The sequence below is a fragment of the Aulonocara stuartgranti genome (genome assembly GCF_965226115.1).
Source record: "Aulonocara stuartgranti genome assembly, chromosome: 19".
NCBI lineage: Eukaryota > Metazoa > Chordata > Actinopteri > Cichliformes > Cichlidae > Aulonocara > Aulonocara stuartgranti.
Window position 1 is genome coordinate 5,898,204 of NC_138955.1, and position 19,898 is coordinate 5,918,101.

At 40.0% G+C, this 19,898-nt stretch overlaps 3 protein-coding genes across 4 annotated transcripts in view; 2 read left to right on the forward strand and 1 right to left on the reverse strand.

Annotated features, from left to right (window-relative positions):
- The window catches only part of fancm (FA complementation group M), a 45,438-nt gene extending 27,848 nt beyond the window's left edge, over positions 1-17,590 (reverse strand). Inside the window, exons 1-4 of the mRNA XM_082516373.1 lie at positions 16,799-17,590; positions 16,544-16,716; positions 16,299-16,376; positions 16,053-16,211 (exon numbers count right to left, since the gene is read on the reverse strand). Coding sequence (XP_082372499.1) covers positions 16,053-16,211; positions 16,299-16,376; positions 16,544-16,716; positions 16,799-17,501 — 1,113 coding nt within the window. The 5' untranslated portion in view covers positions 17,502-17,590. The remainder of the gene's footprint in view (positions 1-16,052; positions 16,212-16,298; positions 16,377-16,543; positions 16,717-16,798) is intronic.
- On the forward strand, positions 754-13,330 carry soul3 (heme-binding protein soul3). 2 transcript variants are annotated; one of them, XM_082516378.1, is made up of 5 exons: positions 754-1,377; positions 7,509-7,603; positions 8,836-8,977; positions 9,091-9,274; positions 11,218-13,330. In XM_082516378.1, the coding sequence occupies exons 1-5, from the start codon at positions 1,134-1,136 to the stop codon at positions 11,408-11,410; spliced, it is 858 nt and encodes a 285-aa protein (XP_082372504.1). In that variant the 5' UTR covers positions 754-1,133; the 3' UTR covers positions 11,411-13,330. The 2 variants fall into 2 exon arrangements, with proteins under 2 accessions (XP_082372504.1, XP_082372505.1); XM_082516379.1 differs by having other exon boundaries at positions 756-1,377; positions 11,239-13,330.
- A 196-nt stretch (positions 17,591-17,786) lies between the features above and the next one.
- Positions 17,787-19,895, forward strand: iqcc (IQ motif containing C). Its single transcript, XM_082515106.1, has 5 exons — positions 17,787-17,891; positions 18,072-18,215; positions 18,300-18,597; positions 19,033-19,154; positions 19,710-19,895. The coding sequence occupies exons 1-5, from the start codon at positions 17,850-17,852 to the stop codon at positions 19,743-19,745; spliced, it is 642 nt and encodes a 213-aa protein (XP_082371232.1). The 5' UTR covers positions 17,787-17,849; the 3' UTR covers positions 19,746-19,895.
- The last annotated feature ends 3 nt before the right edge of the window (positions 19,896-19,898 follow it).

Genomic DNA, 19,898 nt, shown 5'->3' on the forward strand with positions numbered 1-19,898 from the left:
GTTTATTACACAAGTAGAACATTTTAAATACCAATCTAGAAAGCATTTTTTCTGACTGATTAATAGAAAAGGGGAGACTTAGGTTTTAACTAAAAAAATGTATATGTACATAAAAAATAACCAAAATGTAACCAAATCAAGATGTAACTGAAATAAGAGAACAAGTATAATTTAAAGTGAAAGGAATACATTTTATAAAAAATAAAAAGAACAACAGTATGCTAGAAATGCATCTTCTCTTCCTAAAAGGTCAGTTAAAATGTCAGCTTCTCAAATGAAAAAATTCCCGGCTTTGCTCTGTTTTAATACAATTACTGTAATTGAAATTATTGATGTCATGGTCAGTCACAATCAAGCTACATGCTGTGACCATGTCCTTGGGGGACTACAAGATAAATTATAGAAAGAACTCTGTAATTAAGCAAGAAAACAATTTTAGAATTAACTGAAAATAGGGGGGGAAAGTGCTTGCAGCTTATTTGACAAGCAAACAACAAATACATAGCCTAATTACATAGCTACTTCACATAGAGACTCCAAGGTTAATTGTTTAATTAGTAAATAATAGCTACAAACGAACTTGAAAATTACTATAAAAAGCTTTTTTTTTTTTATGCTGCCATTAGCTAAACCTTTCTAGGTAAACTGCTGGGTGAGGTATGTAAGGGTAGGGGGTCTTGGTGGGTGTGAGGAGAGGAGGTGGGGGTTGTGGGAGCCCACAGATCACGTGGTTTTACGGCCCGCCCTCATCTCTATAAACATAGCGCTGACCTCCGGCGACTACAAGGGAAGCGTCACGCCGCTCCGCACGAGCGAAAGAGACGTTGACTTTTTTGTTTTCAGCGGCTCCAAAGTGCTCCCGGTGAAAGAAAATGCGTCGTTTAAGTCGTATATAAGTCAGCTATGCAAACATGGCTATGTGCATCGGGTGAAGCTTAGCAGCGCCTGGTTTGTCGACCATAAAGTAAAGGTTGTCCTAATCTGGACAAGCAAAAACAACGCGGCGCGTAGAAGGAAGAAGACTAGCGCTTGAGCAAATCGTCGTTCCGGACGATTTTGAAGTATTTATTCTTTTGCCCATTAATTTGAGACAGTTATCTCATTAGGTACTAGGCAATTTTACAAAGAAAAAAATGGACCGAGGTGGCTGCCAGATGAGTGGCGGCGGTCCTAGTAGTGGAGACGGTAGCGGCCCCGACCGACACGGGATGATCACACTGGAGGACCTGGAGTCTTTCTCGGAGGACCAGCCCGAAGACTCTGGCAATGGGAGTCTCGAAGAAGGCGGCCAGACCATGGAGGAAGACGAAAATCCAGACCGCCTGCTACATTACTGGCAGGAGGTAGCGAGGGGACACCAAGTGGAAGTTTCTCAAGGTGAAAATATACATATATATCTATATTTATATACAGAAATGATGTTGGGGGAATTGTTAAAAACCAAAAAGGTACATGCCAACGTAGCTGACATACACCTTGGCTTTTAGCCTCGTAGTTTTAGTAGCCTACTCTTCCTGTTTCTTTTATAAACTTTCATGTGAGGGATAGAAAGAGCGGAAAACAAGTCAAAATAACAGCTAAAGGGATGTTTAATTTTGGCACTCAATTTTTTTGTTGTTGAAGGATCCACGTACATTGACCTAGATTCCGGTTAGGGACATAGACAAACCTGTTCCAGCCAGAACATTTCTTAATTTCAGACAAGCATGTGTTTAGTTCGTAAAAAAAAAAAAAACTTGTAAAATTTGTAAATTAGTTTAAAAATGTGAACGTAATAAATGCATGCTAAAACTAAAAACACTTTCGGGCAGAAGGGTTGTAATTAAACGGGAAAAACAATATGAGGCACACAGAGTTGTGGTTCCTACAGTTTGCCCATGGGGCCTCCAGGATCCCTAGTAAGAGATTTAGTGTATAGGGCTTAAAATCTGTTGTTTTAATGGCTACTACTTTTTATGCTTGAATATTTGCAGATTTATGCCTTTGGCCTACTTGAGTAAATAGTTCATCTGTCACAATAGTAAAGCCACACTTAACTCTTACACAGGGGGCACAGTGAGTATAGTGAGTTATTCACATCAAATAAATGGTGTGTAAGGCTCAGCTATTGCTACAAAATCATGGACCATGTATGGCACATAAAACAGTCCGGCATATACATCTGTCTGCTTACAACTCAAAATATTCATAATATTGGTTTGCAACATTATAGACACTGATATTATGATAGAGGTATTAGGTCAGGGCAACAAATCTAATACTTATGTAGTAATAGCCTGTTTGATCTAGTAGTAAATATAGTAATATTAGAATTTGTGTTAAGATTAATAGAGATGCTTTGGCTTCCTTTTTTTGTTGGTCATAGACAAAAACAAATTGTGTGGTTGATGGCAGATGACAGGCTGTTTTGTTTTGATGGGAAATACAAAGTGTACACTCGCAAATTAGACAGACACATTTGCCACTCACACTGTTAGATGTGCCTAACAGGATATTATTTGCTTGATTCAGCACTATATCCCTGTTAGAGGAATAACTCGGTAAGGTTACAGAAGTATAAAAACAAAGAATCATAACATGAGCTTGACTGTATTTGTGATTTCACAATGGACCTTTTTTTAACCTCACAATAACCACATGTGTGATATGTCTGACATATAATTCATGAAATAAAGCTAACGGATTTGCACTTTGTTAACCCACAATGATCAACTCTGTTTACAGTCACTAGTATTTCCTTAACAATGTTTTGTTTACTTGTGGCCAGTTCAACCACAGACTGTGATGCTGTGCTTTTTTTTACTTGTGCATTGGTACACCTGCGTTGCTTTATCAACACAAATAAAAAATTTCAGTCATACCTGGACCTGATAGAAAAAAAACGTCTTTTTTTTTCCCCTGAAATTTGGAAAAGAGAGAACACCGAAAACCAATTGTTAAAAGGTGATACACACACATAACCAGCTATATATGTACAGCGATTTTTGAAATCGTACAAAACAATGCAGGTGTAGGACTCTTATTTCCTTGTTCATTTACTCGCTCAGTTAGACGAGCAGAAGGATGAGAGATGAACTAAGGAGTGTGCTCTATATTCACGACCACAACACAGTTGTTGGTCCATATGGAAATGTGTTTTTATGTGTGCATGATGTATTTACAAAGTGTTTATAATGTAATCAGGGTTGCTCAAGAATGCCTTGTTCATGGTTTTAGGTTTTAAGCAACAACTGAGATGCTGAGTTTGATTTGAATGTACTATTAAACTGTTCCTCACATAGCATGTCCGGCACAAAACACACATGCCTCATACAGTCTTTAGATGTAATTTTAAGTTGCAACATTGCTTTGTGTTTAACTTAGAAGTATTAACCACTGAGAATATTAATTCTGACACCAAATTGGCAAAAGAGGGTCGGTTTATTTTAGTCACCGATTCAATCAGGTCTTCTCGATTCTATTAGCATTCCATTATTTTATTTGGAAAACTATTGGATTGCCTGGTTTTTCCTGGCTCAGAATGCAGGATGACTAAGTTAAAATGGTTTGTCCACATACAGTAAAGGCAACGAGTCTGTGGAACTTTAGTTGATAGAAATCCATGAATTTTCCTGTTTGTGCCTTGACCACTTTTTAAATCAAATGCAATTAATACTGAATATACAAAACCCTAATTAATAACAGAGTAAAAAGAATTTGGCAGCTGCAAAAATGAAGAACATACCCAAGGATTTCACGAGTTTCAAAACCCTGTATTCAGATAAATTAAAAAGTTAATTCTGGCAGTGTTCCCATTTCCAAAATCTTTAGCCATGACTACAGTCTTCATCATTATCCTTTGGATCTGGTTAAAACATAAAAAGGTAAGATTACATTTGGTTGTGGGTTTTATGCAGGCGTGCTCAGAATTGCTCTATGCAAAAAAAAAAAAAAAAACCACAACCAAATGTAATCTTACCTTTTTTCAGTTCATTCTGCTTTGCTGATTACTAACAAATGTTGCAAACTTGTAGTTTTCTAAGTTTGATTTTAGCATGTGAATTCAGACGTTGTGCTCGGCAGGAGCCAACAACAAAAACAGTAGTCTCGTACTCAGAAGTCTTTCAAGTCACTGGTGATCGCAGATCATGGAGACAGAGACCTGAACAATAAGCCTATTGAGATCAGTTAAACTTTTAATTTTAATTCCTGCTCGACAGCAATAAAACCTGCCCTATGGGGCACTAAACCAAATCACAGGCTTCTTATTAGTTCAGCCTCTGTATGTCAGAATACATGGATTCTTTTAGGCTGAATACAGTTTACATGTAACCTCTTGTCTATACTTCAGTATATGTGTAACTCAAATTATTTAACAAAAGTAATTGTTTTTATTAAATATTATGTGGTGGCAAGGAGCTTAAAAAAATTAGATGTACTTAGGAAAACTATATTTTATAACAATTCAAAGAATTTAATTATCTACTATCACCTTTAGATACCCAATCATTTAGTTTCTAACCATCTGCTATTTGTCTCTTTGGCTGCCCTTAGGGAATCCAGTAACAGACTGGCACATCCTCCTCCCTCTGTTCCCTGACCGCAGCACTAAGGACAAAATCACTTGCTGGGCCTTTCTGACTCAGAGGGGATTAAATACCTTGCCTATGCTGGTACTGAGGTTGTGGCCTCACTGTCGTACTAAGGGGACAAGCCTAGGCCACAGTAAACTGCTTTGCTCTAATTGGGACTGAGACCAGTGCTGCTGTTTTAAAATAGTAATAATTTGACCAGTAACCAGATTATTAAAATGCCCGATGCTGATAACAGACCAGATGTTTTTGATATTTAATGGGGGGGGGTTGTTGTTGTTGTTCTTCACTTACCTTCCAGCCAGTTACACACGAGTTCAGTGACAGAGATTTATGAAGATATGACATCAAAAGCAATGTGCCATAATGGATAAACCTTGGCCAATGGCACCATTTAATCACTTCTTATTTTCCAGTAGGCCAATGTTCAGCTGGTGAATGAACACATCATTGATCAATATATTGTAACTGGTATCCATAGCAACCAGTTTCATTAGAGGTTTTGTTTGTTTGTTTTATCGACTCTTTCAGGATACCCTGATGTCACTACAGGAAAGTCCTTTAGACTGTAATTTTCATGCTGGAGACAAAGATGATAATTGACTCACTGAAGAGTAAAATGAGGTCAAGAGAGCAGATATAACCAGCTGTGATGGAGGGATGAAGAGTTTCTAGCATGTAAACAAGATGAATGTTCATGCCACTTTGAGCTCACTCAACACCCACTGCATGGTGTGTTTAACTTTACATCAGTGACTATCCAATGAACCAAGCTGATCGCTGACATGCCATAGTGTCCCTTAAGATTGACAGTATCACACAAATTTAAATGAAATTTAAGAAAAACAAAACAAATTCAGTAGTTATGTCTGCTTATCTAATATGACAATGAAGTATTTGGCACACGCAGTGGTCTTACTAGGTTTGTACTAAAGCTGTTGTAACTTCTGTTACAACAACTTTAGTAGTTAGTATTAACTTCAAAAACTAACTACTAACTTCAGTTGCTGAAACTATTTTTGTGCAGTGTTTTTGGTTTCTCTGTGATCTTTAGTAAAGCCAAAAATGCATGAGGTTTCCATGTCACAGACTGGACAAGGGTCCAGCAACACATACAGTACATAATAGGGGGACATATTAACAGAATTTAAAACCAAAATAACTAAAACAACAATGGCATGAGCACGATTACATCGATTAGAGGTTCTTGTCGGCTTTGATTCATTTTTGATTAATTGCTCAGGCCTGCTTCCAGCCAAACATCCTCATTTGAGTCCAGCCTGATGCTTTATAACAAATGTTTAAGTGATGAAATAGTTTTGATTAACAAGTTGCAATTTGTTATGTATGTAAATTGGCAACTACAAGGGGAGTGAAACGGAGGTTAGTGGAACAGGAGGCACACTGAAAGTGGGACGTGACTACAGCTCTGTATTGATTAGAAAGCTCAGGTACAAAAACAAGCATTTGTGTTGACTGTTCTGCGTCAACACTGAGAAGCTTTGGAAGTTCCGCCATTGAAACTGATGAGTTTTCTTGATTGTGCAATCAGTACATGCCTGCACGTGTGTTGGTGAGGGTGGGGGCGAGGCTGTCATAGATAAAATTTTAGAAATTAAAACATTTTATTGTTCATTCTGGGTCCCTGCTCCTAAATCTGGTTAACTATTGAATGAGGAAACTGCAAAACGACAAACAAAAAAATTTCAAAAAATATATATATATAACGTATATATATATATATACATATGTTGAAAAATGACATATTTTCTTTGATTACAATCTGGTGACTGACTACCAAAGAAGTTTTGTTCCCTTTTGTTCCCTCAGTAATGTTTGTAAATAAGAAACCTGTCTGTACAGTTGCTGTTTTGGCTGCAGCACAAAGTTCGTTTTTTGGGGGGGGGTTTTAAAATGCACTTTGCCACTTCATTTTGCATAACTAGTGAAAAACAAGGATTTCATAAGCTACAAAAACTTTTATTGGCAATTAATTAGAAATTTAGTGGTGCTAATGCCAAAACCTTTTTGCCAGGACTGCACAGCGTAATGCTTCATGAGATCCTACTAAATATTTAGACACTCTTTGTCTGTTACATGCATCAGTCTGCTTTCTCTGTTGCCAAGTAATTGATCCCCTAAATAACACACATCTCTCTGACCTTGTTGCCCTCATGATATTGAGTGATAAAATGTGATTGAATTGGATTCACCTTAAGTGCCTGGTGTTTGATTGTTCATTTCTGTAGTGATGTTAAGTTTGAGGATAAGTAGCCCTTTGGTAGTTGTAATCAGTGGAGTGTACACTAGTCTTTTTTTGTTTGTTTTTTTTTGCAATTCATTTTCTGTTTGTTTAATAAATTAACTAAATGAAATGAATGAGCATAAAATACTGCAAAGTGCCAAGGCATCTCTAGTGCTGTAAAAGAGCAGGTGAATAAGGTTTCAAAACCATTGGCCAGTGCTGTAGTCTCTCTCAGTTAATACCAGTCTATACCTGGCCTTGGGCAGCTTTAGTCAATGTTCCCTTCCATCAGCTCTAATAAACACAACTCTCTTCAACATCCTGGCTCAATGCTCTTCCCAGCTGGCAGCGCTTTCTCCCTCAAACTAACAACACTGCCAGCCAACAGATTACTGCAACTGAGGACATTTCGCACAGAGAAGAGGGCACACTGCACATTTTTATACAATGCAAGAGATAATATGTACTATTTGGACATCATAGTAGGGAGTTGCGTGACTATACACATTTGTATTAATGCATTTTAATTTCCTTAGCATGGAAGGCCGAATATGGTATCAAGAAAAAGCCTGTTACTGAATTCCCAGTACACAGGCTCAGTTGGGTGTATCAAACTGCCACGAACATGCTACAAACTATCTTATAGACATGTTTTTTGTGTGTGTAACGGGTTATGTTTGTCTGTTTGACAGATATGGCAGAACCCATTCAACAGCTAAGCACCAATAACCAAGGACGCAGTCACAGAGAGCAGATCCCGTTTACCCTCCTTGGACGCAAAGAGAAGGTATCACTGGCTTTTACTACTTTGTCAAGGGAAATGGATATAATCACCATCTTCCTATACATTTTAATGTTCTGCATAAATGAGCAGCTGCCAAATAGGTCACCCAGTTTAAAGGACTGGAACATATCTGCACTGAGAAATAGACTTGAATATTTATACCCTCCAAGTATTTGAAGGGTCCATCAAAAAGTTAAGTATACTCTACATAAGAAAGACTGTAAACTACTTAATACAGTGGAGCCATGTTTTTGTCAATAAACCTAAACATGATTAAGCTCATTGCAAGTTTATGTAAATATAATTATATATTTAAGTCTGACATTATTATTATTATTACACCTGAATTACAATCCCCCCCCCCCAATTGTACTACAACACACGTAGGATTTGTACAAATAAATCCTACATGTAAACGACTCCTCTCTACAGATATCCAAAAAAAAACCCAAAAAAACACAAATGTCAATCTACAGTCACGTACATGTTTTCTCTGTGTGAGGGTCAGATCTTTATTTCTGTCAAAGTGATCGTGTCACCCAAAGCTGTTTAAAGTCCTTTGTGGACTGTATAAATAAAATAGGCTAATTGGTTTAACTTGAGTTAATTAGTTCATTAAAACTTGGCCGGAGACTCCAGTTAAACAAAGGGCAGTCACGGCACGCTATTCTTAGAGCAGTTTTGGGCATCTTGTAAATCACACATTTTGCTAACATCCAGAGTCCAGTTTCCTTCCTGAATCCTGGCATAAAACATGCTGTCATTTTAAGTTGATTTTAGATTTACAGATCGCACAACCGTAAGTGAAGAAAAATAAGATTGTTGTACCTGCTTAAGAAAAGTTTCCTATGCATTTAAGAACAATTTAAAAAAAAAATACTGAGAACTGAGGGAGTTTTGTAGTAAATAAGAGGTTCATTTTATTTGGAAAGCTTAGTGAAGACTCAATTAAAAAAAGAAACAAAACCTGAGTGCATAATTTGCCTTTGTAAAACCTGTAACCTTATTTTAAAAAAGGAAAGAAAATGTGGGTAAAACAAATAATTTTGATTTGAAGTATTTAATATTCACAAGACGTGCTACTTTTATGTACACTTAAAAGGCCAACCACTGTACTTGGTTTCTTGAAATATGCAAATCTGCAGACATTCGTGTCCACAGCTGTCAAAACCTTTGCTCCGTCTACCAGAGTATTCCTAGGATGTTTATGTTTTTGTCTGTGTTTTCTTTGTCAGTGTGGTGAGATCCTGTATGAGAAACGCCACTATGAAAAGGGTCACTGGGCTTGTATAATAATGCGTGAGGAGACGTATGAACAGAGCATTTGCTATGGCTTTATGAGGATAATGAGATACATCTGCCAACACAACTCCTTAGGTGAGTCCGGAAGCAAGAGACTTTTTTACGCATACGATTAGAGGCTGGCAAGCTGATTTAAGCTATTCCTTATATCAGCCTGACAGTGATACTTTGCTTTTTTCTACATGTAGGTGACTATCTGGGCATGACGCTGCCTATTGTAACAGTGGTGCGCACAGATGAGAATCATTCTGCAATGTCCCCTGATGTCACTGTGGCTTACTACCTTCCCACTGAGCACCAGGCCCAGCCCCCCCAACCTCACGACAGCGACATTGTCATTGAGATCTGGCCTGCCACTGTTGTATATACGAGGTTAGTACCGTATTTTCACGACCATAAGGCGCACTGTGCTAAAAGGCGCAGTCTCAGTTATGTGTGCCCTTACTGTATTTAACACACACATAAGGCGCACTGGACCATAGGGCGCATACAAGTACCGTATGCGTATTTAAAAATAAAGCGGGAGCAAACCTGAATTCGGTACCGTACTCACATTTCTATTGCCGGTAATCGTCATCATCAACAACACACAAGCATACAAGTGTGCCTATTTAAAAATAAAGCAGGAGCAAAACTGAGTTTGGTACTCACATTTTTATTACCAATAATCGTCATCATCAACAACACACAAGCATACAAGTGTGCGTATTTAAAAATAAAGCAGGAGCAAAACAAAGTTTGGTACTCACATTTTTATCATCAATCAAACCCATCGAAGTCCTCATCCTCTGTGTCCGAATTGAACAGCTGCGCTAAATCTCCATCAAACATGCCAGGTTCACTGTCTTCACCGTCAGAGTCACTTTCCGTGCCGTGCGGCTCCTCGGAAATGATGCCGGCTTTTGCGAAAGCTCGAACAACAGTGCCAGCAGACATGTTAGCCCAAGCATCTACAATCCATTGGCAAATTGTGGCGTAACTCGCCCGGCGCTGCCTTCCACTCTTAGTGAAACTGTGGTCTCCACCGGTCATCCATCGCTCCCAGGCCGCTCACAGCCTTACTTTGAACGGGCGGTTCACACCGATGTCCAGCGGTTGGAGTTCCTTTGTCAGGCCTCCCGGAATGACAGCAAGCTCACAGTTCATTTGCTTCACAAGTTTTTTCACATCGGCTGTGAGATGGGCACGCATAGTCACAGATCAACAGCGATGGTGATGCGTGGAAAAAACCACCTGGTCTCCTTACATACACCTCCCTCAGCCAGTCTTTCATCATTTCCTCATCCATCCAGCCCTTTTCATTTGCCTTAATGATGATTTCTGCTGGAAACTTCTCTTTAGGCAAAGTCTTTCGCTTAAAAATCACCATAGGCGGCAGTTTCTGTCCATTAGCATGGCAGCCAAGCACAACAGTAAAAGAAGACTTTTCATACCCCGTTGTGCGTATCGCTACCGTGCTGGTCCCCTTCTTCTCCACAGTGTGACTCACCGGGATGTCAAAAGTGAGCAGGACCTCGTCCATGTTTGTGATGTGGCTGGGCTGGATGTTTTTGTCGCCGATGTGTTTGCTGCAGTAGGAGCGGAAGATGGCCAGCTTTTCCTTATAATCCGCTGGAAGTTGCTGCGCTACCGTAGTCCTGGTCCGGATGGAAAAATGGCACCGTTTCATAAAAAGTGAAAGTGAAACTGCTTTTAGCCGAATGGTGACCGTCGAAACGCTTCTCCCGCTCGCTCTTTGCTCAATGATCCACCGCTCGAGTCTTTCCTCCAACTCGAGCCACCTCGCCTTATGTCCGCGGAAACTCAGCTGCGTTTTCTTGACCTGCCGGAGCTTGTTTTCCAGCTTCCTCCATTTGCGAACCATCGATTCGTTAATCTTAAATTCTCTCGCCGCTGCTCGATTTCCATGTTCCTCCGCGTAGCTGATGGCCTTCAGTTTAAACTGTGCTTCGTAAGCGTGTCTCTTTGCCATTTTCAGGGTTGTTAAAACAACGATGTCCTGCATAATGCACATACCTGTTCTTTTATACAGGTATGTGCGATTGTCCCGGTATATACGATCAACGCCCACACTTCACCCTTTAACGTTCTCATGGTGTTCTCTACTACGTCCTCCTTACAACACATAGGGCGCACCGCGCTATAGGGCGCGCCGCACTTTTTGAAGAAAATCTAAGACTTTTAAGTGCGCCTTATGGTCGTGAAAATACGGTAGCTTAAAAAAAACTTTTCTAAATGAGCTCCCTCCTTTTGTTACTGACTTTACAGTAAGTGATTATTAAGGTTAGAATTTGTGCTTGGTTTTACACTTATAGATCACTCCTTCCCTCTTCCAGAGCCTTTAGCGGTCCCACCAATGAAGTGACCATCATAAACCAGATAAGCACCTTGGCCGAGCTGCTGGAGTCTCCAGGAGTGTGTGTCAACGACTCATTCATCGTGGCCGGCTACACCAACCCTGCTCACAACAACCGTCAGAATGAAATCTGGTTTTTAGAGCGGCGCTAAGGGATAGTGGGATTACGTGGCATCCTACTTGTGACCCTTAACCTTCATAAAGACTCCCTTAACACTGCCCCAACTTAGCTACAGCCTCAGGTGCAACATCGTCGTCAGTCACAACCGCTACTACCTGAAATGACCACCAGCCCAGCAACACTCCAGAACCATCTGGTTTCATCTTTAAATGACAACAAGCTCAACCTCAGTCAGTTTTCCTTTCTGTTCATTTTAGTTAGATCATTTGGCACACAAGAACTGAACTCGACCACTGCCATAGTCTTGTGAACACTACTCAGATGATAGGGTGAAGCATAGCATTTACTCCTGCTTAAAGATGGCTAACAACCTTTTCCTAAGCACACTGCCCACTAAGTGGTGTCAGAAACATGCAACAGCCTGCTCATCTGCAGAGGAGTCAGGCTTCGTGGTGGACATGCAGCCATATTGTGCTCCCTTCTTTTTTGTTGCGCAGCCACAATGTCTTGTTATGGAATGACGCCATCATTCTCTTGCTTATTGAGGCATTTACAGCTCTGCCACAGTTGATCCACTGTTACTTTACCTCTGGATTACATACTTCATTACAGGTTATAGGTTTGTGATAACAGTCACACAGCATATTCTGCATATTCAGTAAAAAGTGCAATATTTATTAGATAACCATAACAACATGGAAGTACCTGGGCCACTAACCTAACCCAATCTAGGTGCGTTCAGTTGATGAAAATTTAGGAGGGGATTCTGCAGCATCCATCTTGACCTGAACTAGTGGCTTTAACTATAAATAAGCTTGACACAAACGGTGATGTTAATTTAGAAAACAAGCACTTTTGAACGGAACTTGTTCATGTGTGTTTACACTTGAATGTAAATCTACGGGACAAGGGGGTAACACACAGATCACTTCTACAAACCAAATGCTGAAACACTCACTGATATATATATTTATTTATTTTTTGCTGAATGACAATCATACAGTACTTATAGATTATATACATCCTTTTCTCTTACAAAACTAATGCAGTGTAACGCATTCCTCATGTTTCAGGTCTTGTACAGTCACAAGTAGTTACCCAAGTACCTCTTTTTGTGCTTTAAAAATAAACAAAAAACTACTTTTTAGTATTAGTCATCATTCACTAACAATTGCAAATACTACCACTGCTGAGTAGAGACGATGCAAACTCGTTAAGAGATACACAACAGAGAATATAACTGTGATAAAAATAGAAGGCGCAATTCTGATTCAGTTAAACTAATCTTCTATCAAAAGAAGAGTCTATAAAGAGATTGATGGTTTTATTCATTATATTTTAATATAAAATCATTAAACAAATTAATTCAGAACTCCAGCTAACCCTGCAGTTTGCAATAACAGGGATTTTTCTCTTCTGGAAATAAGAGAATCTCTCTTCCAGTGAGATAAACCTGGTAAAGAATTGGCCAAATTATCACAGTGTGAGGATTTTTACCAGAACATTTGTAGCTTTTTTCTTTCTTTTTTTTATGTAGGAAAATACAAGGTAAAAATGATCATTGTGTGAAACGGAGAGCATTACAATTAAGAAAGTTGGTATTGGGTTGGGGAGGTTGCCCAGTCGTAATCTCAAGAAGAACCGGTTAACATCAGTGCATCCAAATCCAAAGACTTTATTCTGCATTAAATGATTGTAGCATTGCTATGATACTCTGTGACATCTGTAGGGTGTAAACTCTTGCAAAGCCATGTTACGTGTAGGTCGGTATTCCCTCTGAGAGCCTAGTTACATAGCAACTGCAAGTGTCTGGATTTAATTTGTTTTTGCCTTTTTTTTTTTTCTCTAGTGTTCTACAAAAGTGTTATGTAATGTGAAAATTAAAGTGTACCAACATGAGCTACTGTAGTTTTTTTTTTTTTGTTTAATAAAAATGTGCTTGTCTCCTGTCTTTTCAAATCTACTCTGGTGAAGTTTTTACAAGGTTGACATACACGGAGCTTGAGCTCTGCGCAGCTTTTGGCATATTGATGAAGAATTTAGTTTTATTAAATAACGACCAGTCTTATGAGTCAGATGAGCTGATGATAAAGCTCCAGATTTACTATGTAAACTGTTTGGATACAAAGTAGCTGCAGACAAAATTACTCTACTCCTTGCCAAGTACAGCCTAAATAAACAGTCTGAGAAAGGGCAAAAGTCAGATCACTTCATATGCTACCAATTAACCACACCACACACGCGCGCATTATGAATTACAAATACAACAAATGAGAGGTTTGATTATTTCAATAAAAAAAAAAAGGAGCCAGCAGAGACAAAACATGAGGAATAGATTGTGTTATCTGTTGGTGTGCCAAGAAAAACCTAAGGCTGCAAAGCAAATAGCTTCCAGGACCCATTATACTTTTATTTTACCTCCAGGGGACTATTCTCTCTTTTTTGTGGTGCCAAGTGTATTAAATAAAAGGTGTCACACCCTGCCTAGATCTGAAATGTAGGACATAGTCCATTTCAAAACATCAAATCAAATCAAAATTTATTTATATAGCACATATTAAAACAACAGTGTTGACCATAGTGCTTCACAGTCAGTAAAAGCATGAGACAGTTAAAACAAACAATGAAAGAGGACAACAAACAATAGGTAACAACACAACAAGCTAGACCAGCCAACTAGACAGAATCAAAAGCCGAAGTAAAAAAATAAGTTTTAAGACGTGATTTAAAAGACTGGATAGACTCGGCAGTACGAATATGAACAGGGAGGTTATTCCAGAGTCTAGGTGCCACGGATGCAAAGGCCCGGTCACCTCTCGACTTCATTCGAGTCCTAGGTTGTGCTAGGAGCCTGTGATTGGACGATCTAAGTGCTCTGTTGGGATTGTATGAATGGCATAGTTCAGAAAGATAGTGTTGAGTTACTGGAGCAAAGTAATTACACAATCCAAAAATAAGGACACAGGCAGTATACAGTAGTCTATCATAGTGCTGCTCGTGGGACAATACAGCACTCTGTGTAACACCTAAAAGAAATAAAGCCAGCTGACTGGAATTGCATGAAGGCTTAAAGAGTTTTTAGCTTGCAGATGAGACTGAGTAATAATACTGTAATAGATAGTTTTAGTCATAAATATAACCTCATTTAGGTTAATTCAATCTTGTTGGGCAAATTGTTCTTTAATGCATACCTACAGCTCCCATAACAACAACCATAAAAGGTGTAAGCTTTAAGCCAAATATCTTCTGAGCTCAGTAGCCTTTAGATGTGCCGTCATTAAATCCGCACTTAATCGAACCGCAAGAGAAATGCGACTCAAGTCGATATATGGGCAAGCACTGGCCTTTCTAATGTCTGAGCCAAAAGCTGGACGAAAAAACAGAAAAAGCACCTGTATGCATGACTGCTTCATTTTTCTGATTTGTTTAACAGTTACTAAATTGTGCTTGCATGACTGCAGTAATGAATACAAAATAACCCAATGTTTTGGCAGTGGAAAATGGATTTCAGCAGGTTACCAACATCCTCCAATCATAGAGTAATATGAAGAGAAAGAAAAAAAACTAAAAGAAAAAAGAAAAAAAAGAAAAAAGAACTCTGCCCTGATAACAATAAAGAGAGAATTAGAAGGAAAAGACTAAAAAGGAAGAAAGTGCAACACAGTAAAGAAAAAAAATACAGCGGGTCTAAAATTTCAAATGCAGGTGTCACATTCCTGTTAACCAGCCAGCTGAAACAAATGAAGTGGAGCTGCACACTTAAAGTGCAGAAGACACAAACATGATGAGGAGAGAGCCGATCAGTCTACCAGCACTAAAAGCTAGACCACTGAGTGTAACAGGATGTGGCTTTCAGGACAAATCAATCAATTTAATATGAACTGACCCAGAAAGAACCTCACAGGAAGGAGAAAGAGGTGAAGCTGAAAAAGTTTTTACAGTTGAGGAGTTCTGTTTTTTTAATAACAGAAGGAAGCCAAAACTTACCACAAGGTGGCAGTAAAGCACCAAAGGAAAAACTCTTAGCTGCTCTACAGAATAATGAAAGCAAGCACAGGCAGACAAAAAGCAAAGAAAGAGTTTGTATAAAACTAACTTCCAAAAAATATATAATAAAGTCATGGACTGGATTCTTTCAAACACTGTGCATACAGAAACGCACCACTGACACTTCATTATTTACCTATCACATCACACAGAAACAGCAACCGCCTTCCTCTGGAAGATACTGTATCTGCCACTCCGTAAAAGCTGCTCCAAAACAGCTTGAAAAACACAATAAAGAGCCTAAGGTATTGAACCTAGCATCCAAACATCCTTGGGACATACCAGAATAAACCCCATCTGTGCAACAACCCACCAACCCAAACAATCCAACAGTATGTCCTCATGCCAGACACATAACCACATAACACACCCTGCCTAAAATCCATGAATGCACTCCATGTTTTGACAGCAGAAAACAACCATACATAATATTTGGCAGATTTTTTTTTAATGTACCCCTGGTCAGTGCATGTTGGTTGTGGAAACAATAAGCAGCCTATGTGTTCTGCACAAAATAAAAGAACTGACATATTTTATTCCTTGTAGAATTACATTTTTAAAAAGTATAAACAATGTCCTGATCAGAACAGAGACGAAAAACATGACAAATCATTTGCTGCCCCTACCTGCAGGTAGCGTGTCTGGTAAGCTGAAAGGGCCTCACCCAGAGGAACCACAACTTTCTCCACATTGCGCTGGTGGGAGTGAGCCCGGATGTCAGGACTGTCTTCTGAACGTAGCTCAATATGGGAGATGAGCAAATTGGAGATCACAGATTGCACCGACTGGAAGGATGAAGTGAGGCGGATTGCAGATTAAAGTCTACTCACTTTTAGGTCACAGCGCAGAAAAAAAAAGTGCATCTTTCTCACCTTTGTATCTCCTCCTGGGGTGGCGCTAAGAGCCAGTATGCGGAACTGCAAAGTCTGGCTGCCGAGCAGTTTGATGACCTAATGAAGAAGACCAAGCATTAGACATCATCTCCACTAAATCTGGACAGTTTACATAACTTTTACTGCAAAAAACCCAAAACTAACCATTAAGATTTAGTTCTTTAGTTCACACTTATACAACTTCATGATGTCAAGCTTTGATTATTTCTCCAAAGTGTGTGTACCTGGCAGTAAGCATGGTTGCCCAGCGCTTTGTGTGCTTCATCGATCACCACGCACTTTACCTGCTGGGCCGGGCAGGTGTCTCTGGACAGATCATTAACCATGACCTGAGGCGTGAGGAAGAAGACCCGCTTGGATCTCCAAACCTCTTGTCTCTGCTTTGCTGCTGTGCTACCTATGAAGCGGTAGGTGCAGAATTTGAAAAGGGGGAAGATGGGTGTTGTGCATCAGATTTTATGTGATTTTCTTTTTTTTACCTGTCAGCTCAGCCATGTGTGCTTGTGGGATCCCCATCACTTTATAACAGGCCTCAATCTGTTGGGCCACTAGAGGCTTGGTGGGAGCCATGAAAACAATCTTGCCTGATGGATACCAGCGATAGAAATTGTACATAACCACAGAAGCTATAAAGGTCTTTCCCAGACCAGTGGGAAGACATACCAGAGTGTTCTGAAAGAGGGCAGCCTCTGATATCTTCAGCTGGTACTCCCTGATAGGATAGTTGGTCGGGTAGATCCATACCTTAGCTGAGGAACTGTCAAAGCCAGGGAAGTCAGGATATGTCTGCCCACCTGAGGGGGTTAGAGAAAACGTGGGCTCTTCTGTTCTGGCAGGGTTGTCATGCTGGAAACATTTAGCATTATCAAGCTGGAGGCTTCTTTCAGCTTCATACACGGCGACCACCATCAGATCATCGTCTTCATCTTCATACGCAGGCGTGGGGTCCTCAGTCCCCACTGGGTTCGCTAATGTATATGCTGACCCGTGACCATTTTCAGACCAGAGGGGATAAGAAGGAAGGTGAGCTGTAGCTACCTGGGGACTGTTGCCTGGAGTTGTTCTGGGGCGCCCAGCAGCATTTTTGCCATCTTTTATCGGGTTAACAACTTTGTTTTGGGAGACGGAGACACCCCAAGTCTGAAATAAAGTCTTCTGGTTTGAACCGCCACTCATTTTCATTACCGGCGGCGAAAAACCTTAAGGGGAAAACGCCATGTGAAGAGCAGCAACATTGCAAGAAGACCGTCTAGAACACAAACACCCGGTCATTTCCGCCGACGTTTTCCAAAATAAATCACTTCACGTTGAGAAAAATTATTTTACACAACTATTTATGGTTCATATATTTGTAAACTGTACAAAATTACACTTATGACCATATATGAAAGGTTAATCTGAAAATATGTAAATATGTTGTTATATCTTACAAGGGCAACCTTTTATTTTTTAGATTTGGCACAGGAAGTAAATAAAAGCTTTGAGTTACGCTCCCGCTCTCCGTAGCGGCATAGTCATGTTACCATAGCAATGGAGAGAAGCAAATGGGAGAAAACAATCGTAAATTTGCAGGTAATTTATCTGCTGTCGATGATACATGTTTATACGCAGAGTAATTTTTCAGGGTGTCTTTTCTGTGCTACGTTTAGCTTCCTAGCCACTCTTGCTTTCTCAGGAAAACAGGTGCTAACGTCTGCTATAGTTAGCATTCATATGATAGTGAGACTACAATTACTCCTTTCCTCGCCACAGGCATGCTCGCGTGGATATCTGGTAAGGAAAGAAGTCTGCAAAGCACGCGAAGACTTTGAAGACATCGTGAAGGAGATTGACGGGCGCCTGACGCATTTAAAGTGGACGGACACGCTGATCTCTATTCCCCAGTTCATAGACACGGTAAGTGGCATTTATGCGAATAAGGGTGACGTTTAATACCCCACATACAAAATGTTCTCATGCATTTGCTTTTTGCTTTTTCAGGGCAGCCTACGTCCACCACCCAGCAGCCCTGCCACTAAGCCTCTAAATCCAGAGACAGATGTCAGTGCTACTCCCCAGATCCCTGCACTCTCACCAGAGAACAGAGATCATCACTGTGCCCTGCTAGAGAAGACAGAAGCAGAGAGAGATGATTCACAGACCTGTTTACCCAGCAGCAGCTCTATTAGAGGGGAAGGAGAGGGCCAAAGACAAAGCGGTGTGGTGGAGAGCACAGCAGGGTCGTCATCTGTCTGGAGCAGTGTTGAGTTAGATATGAACTATACTCAGTCTCATAAAGGTATATTAAAGTTTCACACAAAGTGGAGCCATGTTGTGTGCGTGTGTAGAAGGTGTTTTAAAAAATATTGCCTCTTGTTCAGTCTTTAAGAAATTTACAGTCACAATTTTCAAGATTCAAAGAAGATGCATTCACACAGTCCTTAATTTAGTTATAAGGGCTGGTAACTCCCAAAAGGATTAACAAATCTCTTTGGGATTCCTTCTGCCAAATGAAACATGTGTAGTTACCTGCTGTGGTGACCCGTTGTGAATAAAAGAGAAGCCTAATGTAGCTTTTGCCTCTAAAAATAGAATCACAGAAGCTTAAAAAGTAGAATGCAATCAGTGTTCACCTGCATTAATTACACAGTTTGTCTAGCCTCAAATGTGTTAATCCAAAACTGAATTTGGTGAAACCTTTTGAGCCGTTTCGAATTCGCCATCCCTCCATCAGGTTCTCATCGGTACTGCTTGACTCAGGAGGTGCCCCGTACCCCAGAGGCCCTGCGTTTCCATAGAAGCACCCTGACCATGGAGCTGCTCTGGCTTCAGCAGGCAATTGACAGCAGGAAAAAGGTAAGGCGAAGAAAGAGAGAGATGTAGTGCTTCCCTACGTTTATTCAGCAGTGACAGTCTCCCGCTGTAATAAAATTGCTTCTGCTCCATAGTGGAATTTATTTACTGGTTCCCAAAATAAGTTCATCCAGCAGGTCTGAGAAGCAGCCTTCGTTCTAGAGCCTACATCCAACAATCAGATAACAAATGTTAATTTTGCAGTAAGTGTCAACAGTGACTTATTACGGACAGTCCAAACCCCCCAGCTACAAACATGCACGCTGGATGGTTCGGCCCATTTTCTCCCATGTATTAAGCGTGTAAATCAGGTAGAAGCATGTTTAGCTGTCGGTACCCTTTACCCTCACACTGAGAGCTGATTTAAATCCTTTAATTTATCTTTAACACATTTCGTTGCTTCCGTGAGGCGCCCTTCAGCACCAGAGTGTGTAAATTTGCCAAGATGTGGAGCAACACTTTTTATAGATGTGTTGTCATGCACTGAGAATGCACTCATCCAGACATGCAGAAGAACATGTTACTTTTAGTGACTGTTTTCTTTCTTTTTTCCTACAGTACTTGTCGCTGAAGGATAAACTTAGCGTGTCCTGACGGCATCGTTACCATGAACTGGACTTAAACATGTGGGAGTGATGCCTTCATGTACGCAGGAACCTGCTGCACTGAGTACCTTTTTCGTGTTTGGCACAAGTTAATAAACCTGTATATTGTGTATTTTCATGTATATAAATAAAATAAATGCTA